Source organism: Dysidea avara, chromosome 1, assembly GCF_963678975.1.
Source record: "Dysidea avara chromosome 1, odDysAvar1.4, whole genome shotgun sequence".
NCBI lineage: Eukaryota > Metazoa > Porifera > Demospongiae > Dictyoceratida > Dysideidae > Dysidea > Dysidea avara.
Window position 1 is genome coordinate 56,928,326 of NC_089272.1, and position 12,160 is coordinate 56,940,485.

At 36.1% G+C, this 12,160-nt stretch overlaps 1 protein-coding gene across 2 annotated transcripts; it reads left to right on the plus strand.

The window, feature by feature from the left end:
* The first annotated feature begins 48 nt into the window (after nucleotides 1–48).
* LOC136237228 (lissencephaly-1 homolog) lies at nucleotides 49–10,684 on the plus strand. 2 transcript variants are annotated; one of them, XR_010692349.1, is made up of 6 exons: nucleotides 49–259; nucleotides 2,004–2,097; nucleotides 5,900–5,987; nucleotides 6,347–6,459; nucleotides 9,525–9,569; nucleotides 10,496–10,568. XR_010692349.1 is itself a non-coding variant. In XM_066027557.1 (6 exons), exons 1-5 carry the CDS (start codon nucleotides 163–165, stop codon nucleotides 10,544–10,546), a joined length of 375 nt encoding a protein of 124 aa, XP_065883629.1. In that variant the 5' UTR covers nucleotides 49–162; the 3' UTR covers nucleotides 10,547–10,568; nucleotides 10,671–10,684. The 2 variants fall into 2 exon arrangements, 1 of the variants encoding a protein (XP_065883629.1); XM_066027557.1 differs by lacking the exon at nucleotides 6,347–6,459 and adding an exon at nucleotides 10,671–10,684.
* Nucleotides 10,685–12,160: the final 1,476 nt, after the last annotated feature.

A 12,160-nucleotide genomic window follows, 5' to 3' on the forward strand; every position in this document is an offset into this window, starting at 1 on the left:
AGTGTTCATATAAGCGCCTAAAATTCACAAAATTTAGGCGACCACATGATGCGCTATAATTCCAGCTTTTATTTTTGTCACGTTAATACGCTCGTCAACACGATACCATGTTAGCGCCACATCGGAAGTAGTAAACAGTACTTTTCACAAGCTGGGCGCACTATGGAGAAAAGATTCATTATTCGTGATATCAAGTCGAAACCTATCACGGCGCTGCTGTATCACGCGCTTAGACGAGAAATCATCACTGGATACGAAGGTAGCTGATTAATTGATGCGTACGTACGTATAACCTGGAATAAAGTATACATTACATTTAAAGGCCAACCAATATACTTTTATTGGGCTTTGTGAATACATCATTCATTACTTTTGAAGGGCGTGGCTATCTCAGTAAGGTCTCTTGTAGGCTGCATCGTTTGTGTACATAAAGCCCCACCAGCTAAACTGTTAATATAAAGCTGAATGGTGATAATAGAGCATCCCTAATGTGTGCTCCATATGTGCAAACTATGCTAACTAACTACCTATTAACTGCTTATGTTGGTGGATTTAAATAAACATTACTGACTGATGTCACTGTTTGGAATAATGATAGTCTATCAATAACCTAGCAACTAGCCAGTTCTGTTCAGCAAAAGCTGGGTCAAGTACTAAAACTGGATCAAGTACAAACAGTGTTGTGATGTTTCGTAGTTAGATATGTCCTCCTTTATATCACCTGTCAAGTGTGAGTGGCAATCAGCCAACTATGCAGTACATGACCTAGGTGACTTGCAGATCAAGACATGGTTGGAGTTGACCTTTCTCAGTTCTTCCCATGTTTTATGCATGTTTTATTAGACTTTCCTAAGGCCAGCTACATGACGAATGTGGCTGAGCAGCTTCATACGGCATTGATGTTTTGTCAGGTTGCCAACTGATAAAGATAAATTTTTATTGTAAGCCTTACAAAAGAGACATCTTGGTACCTTTCAGTTAAATCCATAATTGCTGCATCATAGCTACTAGCTAGTTTGATTTTAACACTTGTAATTTGTCACCAAAAATCATGGATTATTGTAAAAGTGAAGTGCGTGACTTAGTCTTAAAGTAGCCCCAGTAATGTAAGCTCATATATTTCTGCAGTGTAACCATTACCTAATAGCCACAATCTCTTCTGTTGACTGTTTGTTTGACCATCATTAAATTGGCATGACTGTATATCACATTCATGATAGTAAATGAGTCCAGTTAAACTCTGTACTGTGGGTAATATAATTATAATGTAGTATGTTTAGTGTAAATATATATACATCACGAAGGCACTCCTACACTGTTGGTCGTTGCTCATGAGCAGTGATGTAATCGAGCATGTACCGACCCTGATAGTTGCTAACAGTAATTGTGCAGTATCACAAGTAGATATTTTACTAAATGACAGTGACCATGTACATATAATATTACCCATTGTAATGTAACTATGTACTTATTGACATGTCAAAATTTTGAAATACAGGTGAGTATGACAAGATTGTATAACTGAATTGTTATGTAACTATACACCAATCAGTTGTGTACACTCAATTACATTTGTTAGACATTATGGAGTCTTTGTAATTACCTAATGGTTGTGTTTCACATTAAAGACTTGTGGTTTAACAACTAAGTGTTAAAACATTGTGGTCGATGGAACATATATTCCCCACGAATCATGTGAGGTTAGTGGATTTCATCGACCACCGCCTATCTGTCAGCCAACTTTGGCTGTCAGCCACCATTGGCTGTCAGCCACCATTGGCTGTCAGCCACCATTGGCTGTCAGCCACCATTGGCTGTCAGCCACCATTGGCTGTCGCAGCCACCATGACCATTTGCAAAGTTTTCCATGGTGACTAATTATTCTTAGACAACTTCAATTATTTTAAAACTAAACTGGGGTACATGGGCAGAATTATTATTATAAGATTATCAGATGGTTGTTTGGATACGATGATTTTATGTGTGGATGACTTGGATTACAGATGGTGCACTAAAGAGCTGGGAGGCTGACAGTGGTCACAACATTACTGTTCTACCTAGCACACACAAGGGATGGATTACACAGTTAGTGTTTTGGTCAGTTAATGGTACAGTAGCAAATTAGTTGTCCATTATCACATCGTAACTTAAGATTTTAAGTGTCATTGCATGTACGTATCGGTGTTGTGTTAATGTCCATCAATAGTTTACTTGTGGATAATTAATTTTTATGTGGCGGTATCACAAGTGTTGAAAGATGTTCTGTGTAAGCGTGTGAGAAGGTTGTAGCAGACAGAGATTGTCATACCACATTTTGGTTGTTTTTGACACATTTTATGTGCCTGAGGCTAATGTTGAGGAAGCGTGTATTTTGTGAGCTTTTCAAACATGATTATTTGATGCTTACAAAATTTTTGCTTGTCATTCATGGTATGTCATGAATCAGTGTGAACAATCAGTTATTATACCACAAGAAGCCTAGAAGGGTTTACATTTGTAAGGGCTTCTCAATCAGGGACTATTTTCAATACTCTGGAGAATTACTGACTCTACTTCATGTGTGGTTGAATGGCTTTATGAAAAACAAGCCATTTCCAGACAGAAGCCATTTTGCGTAGACCATTAATAATGTTGTGATTTTAAAAGAGGTAACCATAGTGATAATCATGTACACAAAATTAGTATCTTAATCACATTAATTTTAGATTGTAAGATGAGCATTATAACATGTTACTTGGTAACTACAGGTATATCCATGTGGGTATTAAGTATTAGTTAGAATGGGTCGACAAGGTTTCTATGCAATTTAGAGACTCTAGGATGATGTGGGCGAGGCTACCCATAAACCTAATTGCCAAGGCCGCAGGCCAAGGTAATTAATTGTGGGTAGCCAAGCCGACATCATCTGAGGGGGTCTAAATAGCGTAGAAACCGATGTCGACCCATTCTATGTGATTTAGAAAATTTTCTAGATTAAGAAAGAGTGAGAGAAAGTGGCAAGCTAACATAGGGATTTATCCTTAATTCGAGTTCATCATGTCAATGCCACTGCGCTGGTGTGACATTCATAACCGTTGCGTGACTAGTTCCAGTATCAAGTAGTTACTATGCCAGGCTAGAATGATGTTTGTCTTGTCCAGAAAGTAAGCTATTAAGAAGCAAATTGTGAGTGTTAGCATCGAGATTTATTCTTCGAGTTTGTTGTGTCAGCGCTACACTGTGCCGGGCATTGGTATTGGATGCCTAGATGAATGCAAATGATGCCTGTCTTGTCCAGAAAGTATAAGCTAACAGTAAAGGACATTTTGTTTTTGGCTTTGCCAATTTTCGTTTGATGAATATAGTAAACAACCACCGGCTAGACCACAGATTACTAACTATTTAGTAACCCCACCACAGGTTTCTATTGGATTTAGTAACCTCAGACATCAAAGGAAATGTTACGTAAAATTTTCTAAGAATACATATTGTGTTGGTGGTATCTAGGTCTACTGTTGTTAGACACTTAGTTTATTTATTATGGATATAGGGTGTAGCAGCCATGTCAGGTGTTTTGATTGTATGGCCACAATACAGGTGTCCGTCAGCTTGTCTATCTACTAGAATTTATTTGTACTGGTAATAGGATCAGTTACCTGTGAATATTGATGTGTTAATTGCTTACGTCACGGTTTCAATCAGCAAATTCCACTCCTAACTTGAAGCAGCTTCAACTGTGGTGGAAGTAACTTTGACGAATACCCCATTCAGCAAATAAACTTTTTACGTATTGAAGCTCAACCTCCAGCTATAATGAAAAATGATAATCTCTGGTGCTATGAGTTAATTAGCAGATTAAGCTTTGTAGTGATTTGCCATATTCTCCTCTGCTAAAAAGTCCCGCCATAACTACAGTAAAATATATATCTGTTTCGGTTGGTAACAGCGCTCAGTAAATAAATTTTCTTTCAACCACAAACTGACTGGGAAATTTCTTGCACACGCAAACAATTTCAGCAGTAATGTTACAGGCACATATTACTTTACGCTGCAAAGGTTCCAATAGGCAGGTTGTGTTACTAAGTAACATCCAGTAAATACTCATGCATGCTGGAATAATATTTTAATTTCAGTGGTCTCCATAGCACCAAGTGTAGTGTATTCAAATATTGTACAACTATCATGTTAGGAATTAAGTTAGGAACTTGTGCTCTCACACTGGAAATATTTTTGTATGTATCCAAGACAATCCATGCTGCGAAATAAAAATTTCTCGTCCTTGGAAATATGTGTAATAATTACATTTGTTGTATAATCATCCTTAAGTACAGTACCACCCAGAGGTAACGTTGCACTCACGAGCAGTTGATACTCGTGTAGCCAATTGTCGACCCGCGATGTTTCTTTGGCATGTGTGCACAAGCTAACTCACCATGTGTAGCCACAACATGCGAGCTCCCTTGGGTGGCTGCTCCAATAACTGCGTGCCTTCACACATGATGTGTTCATGTCTTGTGTCGTGTCAAGTCGTTACCTGGATTTGAGCACTTGCGAGGGATTGTAACGTTACCTCTGGGCGGTACTGTACTACTATGTATGCTCGTTCACATCACCAGAGTTACCTTTCTTTGATGATTTAGATTGTACACTATAGTATATAGGTTGGCTTCACTGCATTTAACCAGTTTGGTATACATTGAAGGTTTACGATTAGATGTGTGCAAGGGATATTTTGCTTGCAGGTGTCTACAAGGATATGTAGCCTGTACCACAAGCCTACCAGATGAGAGATCCCTAGTACACATATATGTACGACATGCGATTTCTTAATCAGATGTATTGTAGACATCAAACTATTACTTTAAAGTCATGTGGTTGAAAATTCACCTGTAAGGATCATGACAAAATCAACAAGCTTTAATACAAATATTTACATATAAAACGATAATAATTGTTACATGGTTACAAGATAATGTGATTGAATAACAATTGAACTGTGTGCTAACATTATGATACATAATTTTGTTGACTTGTGAGACTGCTAACAGACCATCACTTTTATTCAGTGACAGTTCTAGAGCTGGCATATGAGAGGGCACAGCATTAGTGTTACACTATACTGTAATGTGCTGTAGAATTTCAGGGTTGTCTTGGGTTGCATCAGTTAAAATCTAAAAAAGTATGAAAATATGATAAAACTAAACTAATTAAATTTAATATTAATTTATCACCATGAATGCTGTAAAAAGTTCCTTCAAATTGAATGTCCATGACCAAGCCTAATAGCTGGGAAACACACTACCATAGTATGTTATTAATCTGATATGAATTCAGTGGACAAATTAATTTTCTATTCACCAAATAAGATGTCTAGATATGATTAGTACTACTGGGATATGTTTGTGTTAATTGATGTAACTAACATAGCAACACATTACTATGGGTTCTGGCATCTGAATGTATTGTGTCCCAGCCACATCATTTTTAACCCTTTAAACCCATGAGTGAAGTTGTGTTGAGGTTGTGTGTAGAATTGTACTGTTAATATTATATTAGAACTTATTATTTGATAATTAATTCCATTGAATCACTGTACACTCACAGTGTCCTAATCCAATACAAATGTACAGGACATAGTTTAGGTCTAGTCGTAGTCTTATTGGATGTATTTTATATGGCTAATATGTAAAAATTAGTTATGCAATCTTTTAACGGTCTGATAGTAAGATAGTGTCATCTGTTGTTGGTTAATTTAATTCTACATACATGTGCGAGTGCATGATTTAGTTAGATTTTCAAATTCACTTGTTGGGATTTTGCTTTCATATTCGGGTATTTGTGTAACAAAGAGACGTACCCATGACACCTGCTGGGTGTGACTGGTGATTTGTTGTTAAATGTCGTATGTTTATGCTTGCAGGAATGAGGGTAAAGTGATGTTTTCATCTTCGGTGGATGGTACCATAATTTTATGGGTACCAAATGGAACTCCTTACTCAACTCTTGAGGTAAATTGACCATTGATTGGCACTGGCTGCAATGTATACTTAACATATTTGAAGCGTACTGGTGAAAAGCTTTATTGATAGTCACTTCCCCAATATTGTGCTGTTAATGGCAACGCATGTAATGTATGGAATTGAGCCACCTTGTTCTCCCACCCATTGTTTATCATTCCCAGTATTACTATGGTAATATGGACTGTCATAATTAGTAATTCTTAGTAAATGTTGTTGATTTACAATGAATAGCACAGAATGATTTCATGAGAAACAGATGAAGCAGTTTACGTAAACTGCCAACAGCTATCTGCTGTTATATAAACATACGTATGTGTTGTATGCTAGCTAACATTTCTTTCCGTCAGTATGTTCAGAAGCCATGTTCTACTATTTCTGGAGCTTGAAGAAGGGGTCCACTAGTCTAGTCTTAACATTATCTTTGTGTCTCTTAAGCCACATCAGTGTACATCCAACAAGGGTATGCCATAATCTACACTGTACATACAGGATGTATATAGCATATAATTTATCATAAAGCAATATGTGATGTGACTGTAGAACTAAATGTTGTTCCTCAATGGTATAGTCCATGGTGAGGCTTGTCCAGACTGTTCCTTTGTGTAGAAATTGTTGTACTTCATTTTAGGCTGGCAACTGCTACACAAAAATGAAGTGATGCAATATTTCAAGGCAGGCTATAACAATGCAAGATTATTTTCATGATAACGTGTCACCTGGATGTTTATGTAAATGTTTAATTTGTACATATCGCATCACTGCCTGCAAGCTTAATGAAGCAACAGTCACATGTAGTCACGTATAATCTGATAAACTTGATATTGCTATAATAAGAACCAAGGTTTATTGCTTCATGGTTTTGTAAATTATATTCAATGCGGTTTTCAGTATGCAAACTATTCAGACTCACTCAACCATTTAGCTGCTGCCATACTACTTTTATCACACATGTAACCATATATTGTCCTGTGTGTAATGACATAGATGTGTAGGATCAATGCTAGATAATTGTGCTGGTAATTGTTAGGTACGTATCTGCTGTTTCATTTTGAGTATGACCAGTATAACATCTGACAAGATGAAAGTATTTATACGGTATGGTATGGGGATTATTAAAAACTTCACTTTTCCTTCATAACAGCTTGGCAGTATTGGTTAGGTATAATTGAACCTAAAAATGTCTGCAGAGTACTCCCAAACTCCTTAAAAAAAGTTTCTCTAAAAAAATTTAATATTTATTTACGTAGTTTAATTTTCTGCTAACTGACTAATACAAGTGGGACATACAGTAGAATAGTTTTTAATTCAACAGGTTATTATCTTTTTAACTTCTCGTTTGTGCCCACAACATTAATTTTGCAATTGCCATTGTTTGTGCTGCACTGTGATAAAGACAGGAAAGATAAGACATTTTTGCAAACCATATATCAAATTTGGCCAGCAGTGCACTTAATTTAATTGCCAGAGTGAAGAAAAAAAAAGCAGAATAATAACAGCAAAACAAAAGTTTTCTAGTGAGATCTACAGGTAGTGACTACCAGGGACCCATTTAGTGCTACATTGCAGAGTTAATGAGCTTCTGAATAATACACCAACCAATTTCCATACACCTAGTTCACCTACGTACGTATGTAGTTAGCTAGCTAGCTTGACACAATACCAGTGCCTAGTACAATATAAACCCCAACACCTTCAGATGAAGGCTTATATATATGAAAAAATAGATTTGCCAAGTCCGCTAGCTCAAGGCAATCACAGTCTGAATTTTTGGTTCTGCATTCAACAAAGATATTCTGACTGGATAAGGACATGTTTGGCCCACAAAATATTCACTATGCATTTACATGTATACTGCAATTGCATGAGCTTATCAATGTCATTGTCTACCTTAGAGATCACATGGTCTATTAATCCTAGACCAGTATTGAGTCTGTTATCTTTACAATGTTGACACACTTAAACTTGTTGTGTGTGACATTGTATCTAACTATCTATAGGCTATTGTGCGTTTATATCCATTTCATTATCATAAGATGCCAATCATGTGACATTTAACAATGCCATTTTATGGGTTTGGAAATTGTATAGTTGATGTCTCCCACCAGTCCAGCCCCTACATACACTTTTATAACATCCAAGGAACATTTAAATAAATAAAGTGTATCATTATTGTGTTATATGGGAATTGTGATTTATGGGTTTCAATTGAATGTAATTGGAAATTAAGCCCATTGTTGTTCTGTCTTTGTCACTACAATTATTGGCCTGTCATTGATAGACATTCTACTGAACTGTGCTCCAGTATTATCACCATTTATGTGCTACATTATCATCTACTAGTTTTCATTCAACACTTACGCACATCTGTGTATGTTTTGATAACAAAGTACATGACACAATTCAGTATTTTAACTAATAATGATTGCAGTTTGTCACTTTCTTCTTGTAACTTGGAATGCAGACATGGGGCCAAGTACATTTAAAAGTACTTAAGTAAAGTACAAGTACTTTTGAGTTTTTGAAGTATAAGTACAAGTACTCCAACTGAAATCACAAGAGTACTTAAGTAAAGTACAAGTACATACTGAAAGTACTTAGGTAAAGTACAAGTACAGTACATTTTCCTATAGCAACAGCCGTGCATAATAACTTAAGCTTGAGGTACAAACATGCAAGGTACAGTTTTTATATTCACAGAACTATTACACTGCATAATAATCATTTCTAGGTCTACTACACTTGGATTTAAATTCTTTTCCTGCATTGCTAAATAACCACTTAATTAGGATAAATAATACAAGCACTATTTTACCACAATGGAAAGGGAAGGATGGTGTCTGACGTAGAAGGATACTGTGCACTATAAACGATAATTTCTTACCACCAATTCAACAAACTCCTCATTACAGTAGTTTTAGCCTTACAGTCTCCTTCAGATAAAACTTCAGGAATTGCAAAATATTTCATGACAGCAGGTAGTTTCAGGTTTTTGTCAACCATTCTCTTCAACTCCCAATTTAAACGACAGCATTGCTTTTATTATATAAACCAGAATTCCTATTAAACAGCTGCTTGTGGCTACATGATACATAGTAAGGTTGTACAAAGTACCAAGAGGTTGAAAACTACAACTTCATCAAATTTATTTTTATTGACGCTCACTGTGTACAAACTACAATGTTTGCAGTACTTAGAAGTACTTTAAGTACTCAAGTACTTGGCAAAAGTACTTGAGTATAAGTACAAGTACATTGCGGTAATTAAGAAAGTATTTAAGTAAAGTACAAGTACTTTCAAACTTGTACTTAAGTGTACTTAAGTATAAGTACTCATGTACTTGGCCCCATGTCTGTTGGAATAACGGTGTATTCAATGGCTTGGGTTGCAAGACGTAATGAATTAATAGCTGGTTTTAATGGATGTTTGAAAGTGTTCAGCTTAACAGGTTGGCACATACCATTAGAATGTCATATGTCATCTATTGGTATATAACTAGGTTTGTCATTATCATGTTTATCATTTTAGACAAGACATCTCCTTCTGGTATGCCACTCTTGTCACGTGAGAAAGGTACACTAATAACTATGTATATAACATTGATAGTGTGACTGCCATTGCATGTGGTATGTGTGTAGTGAACTTAGCTCACATGCATTGTAAATGACTACAAATAAGCAGTGTCATAAGCCAAGCTAACTTATCAATGTTTTGCTTCTCCATCCGGCTGAGTTTCTTAGCCAGATGGTGAGGTTTGTTGAAAGAATGATCAATGATTGTTATTGCCTGGTCAACAACTACCATACACCGGCTCCAGTTAGGTGGTTAATTATCACCTTATACAAAAGAGAAGTATTTATTGCAAACAAGAAATGCAGCAAAAGCAAAAATGTAACAATGTACACCTTTCTCCACCTTTGCAAACACACTTTATGTAACAACTTTAAACAGGATGTTGGACCAGGTGTCCTACAGACCTTCAGCACTTGTGCTGTAAACCTTTAATAAATAAATAATAAATAAACATACAACATACGTACACCAAACAAAAAACATTCAACAACGACACAAGTGTTTCAACGAGCATTAAAACCTTTATACTTGGAACTGTAATTGATATAAAAGCTGACAATAATGCTAATTTTTACAATACATACATAATGCAGTTTATATTCCTACTCACAGGTAGTAAAGCTGATGACAGTACACACTACCATTGCTAACTGACAATCAGCCTTCCTTGTGTACTCACTTCCTACATACATCATTGTAATAACAAAGTTTTATTATTTAACAATACTTGATTCATTACACTAATTGAATTACTTGGTGTGGCTGGAAGCAATTCTATACATGGTATAGACCATTTAACAGTTTATTTTCTTTGAGATAAATTAGCCAGTAGTGACTGACAAATAAATGTGCAGAAAAGTACAGATAATAAGACTACCATGTATGGGTCGTGTGTTTGTTATATTTTATCACGTTTGTTTTTGCAGCGGAGACTGTCAATGGACATGATGATATTATCAAATGTATCATTTCTTTAGAGAGCAAAGCATATACAGTAGGGTAAGTTGTAAGCCTGTGTATCGCAAAACAGTATACCACTCCCTACATCATTATTGTACTTTCTGTGACTCACAGTTTAATGTTGTCAATGTCCACCTACAGGTATGACAAGAGACTTATTATCTATGATGTATCATCACTTCCAAGAGGACACAGTGCACCATTAAAGTGCAGTTTAAAGTAAGTGTGTTTGTACAATGCATAATTGTGTTGGTTACTCAATTACTGTATCAGTCAGCACCTGGTCTGAGATAGAATTTCAATTTCAGAATGAATCTCAGTGACTTCCAACTATACAGAACCTTCTATAGGGGATAGTAGTTATCTAATCTTGTCCAGTCCCTATCACATAGTTTTATGGCACGACTTAAAAGAGAGTGAGCAAAAAGCAGATTTCTGAAGTACTGACACTCAGTCAACAGCAATATAGTGACAGGTTGCTACGTGTACACAATGTAGAAATGTAATTAATTACTTGATTTTCATTCTGAAAAAATACTTTCTTTACACTGTTCTGTATGTTTGAGTGACTTATATAACACAATGTGATGAAATGATTCTAGCTATGTTAGATGTTTTAAATATTGCTGACGGTTCCTTTGATACCTGTAGTTTGTTTTACAAAGGAAGTGTCCTGTAATTTTAGTTGCTTAGCTAATGTGAAATGCTCCAGTGATGATATCAGGAGGAATAAAATGTTATTCAGTCCATCAGTGTTGTGGAAACAGCCATTGTGGTAACTTTCCATAACAACTACAAGTTTTTCTGTTAACTTCCTACACTATTGAGAAGAACTACCTATACCAACAACAATGTTATAATTAACTAGATAGTGTCGCCTTGCATCAATACATGCGTCATACCCATCTGTCTCATGCTCTGAAATTTTTGTCCAAAAGTACAAAACAAACTCAGAAATTTTAAGTCCAGCATTACAAATGAAGAGGAGCACAAATAGCATCTCTGCAATCAATCCAGTTGTTATGGAAAATATGTACAGACGTACAGACTACTTTTATTATAAAGTAAAATGTGACAGTCAGCACAGGATAACCTACCACAAATTGACACCTTGTACTGTCAGCAAAAAGAAATGGGACACAAAGGAGGACAAAGATGTGTGCAATGTACATACTGAGGTATGCCAAAAGCCGGGTACCTGTTGAGCAGAAGCAATGTCAAAAAAATTCAAGCATGTATCTGTAGCCATTATTAAGTCAATGCCAGAAATAACAGTCAGCCATTGGCCATTTTCTGAGCAAATTCCCATTTTGAACGACCATTTGGTGAATTGTTCGGTTGAACGTCTGACCAGCAGCAGAAGCAAGAACAGAAACCACAGTAAAGCTCTACCTACACAATCAAAAGTAACAATTTACCATTGCCAAATAATGAATGATATGAATAAAACTCAATCAGGCTATAACCAGTGTCACGCCAAAATTAGCTACTCAGTATCGGGCAGGGATCACATGATCATGTGTAAGGTTCTAATACTTTGGTGCACACATTGACAGTCCGTGAGGACGAAATTGTGACTCTGTGTGTTGCTCCGTGAAAAACAAAGGAATACGGTGGAAAGAGTTTACGGA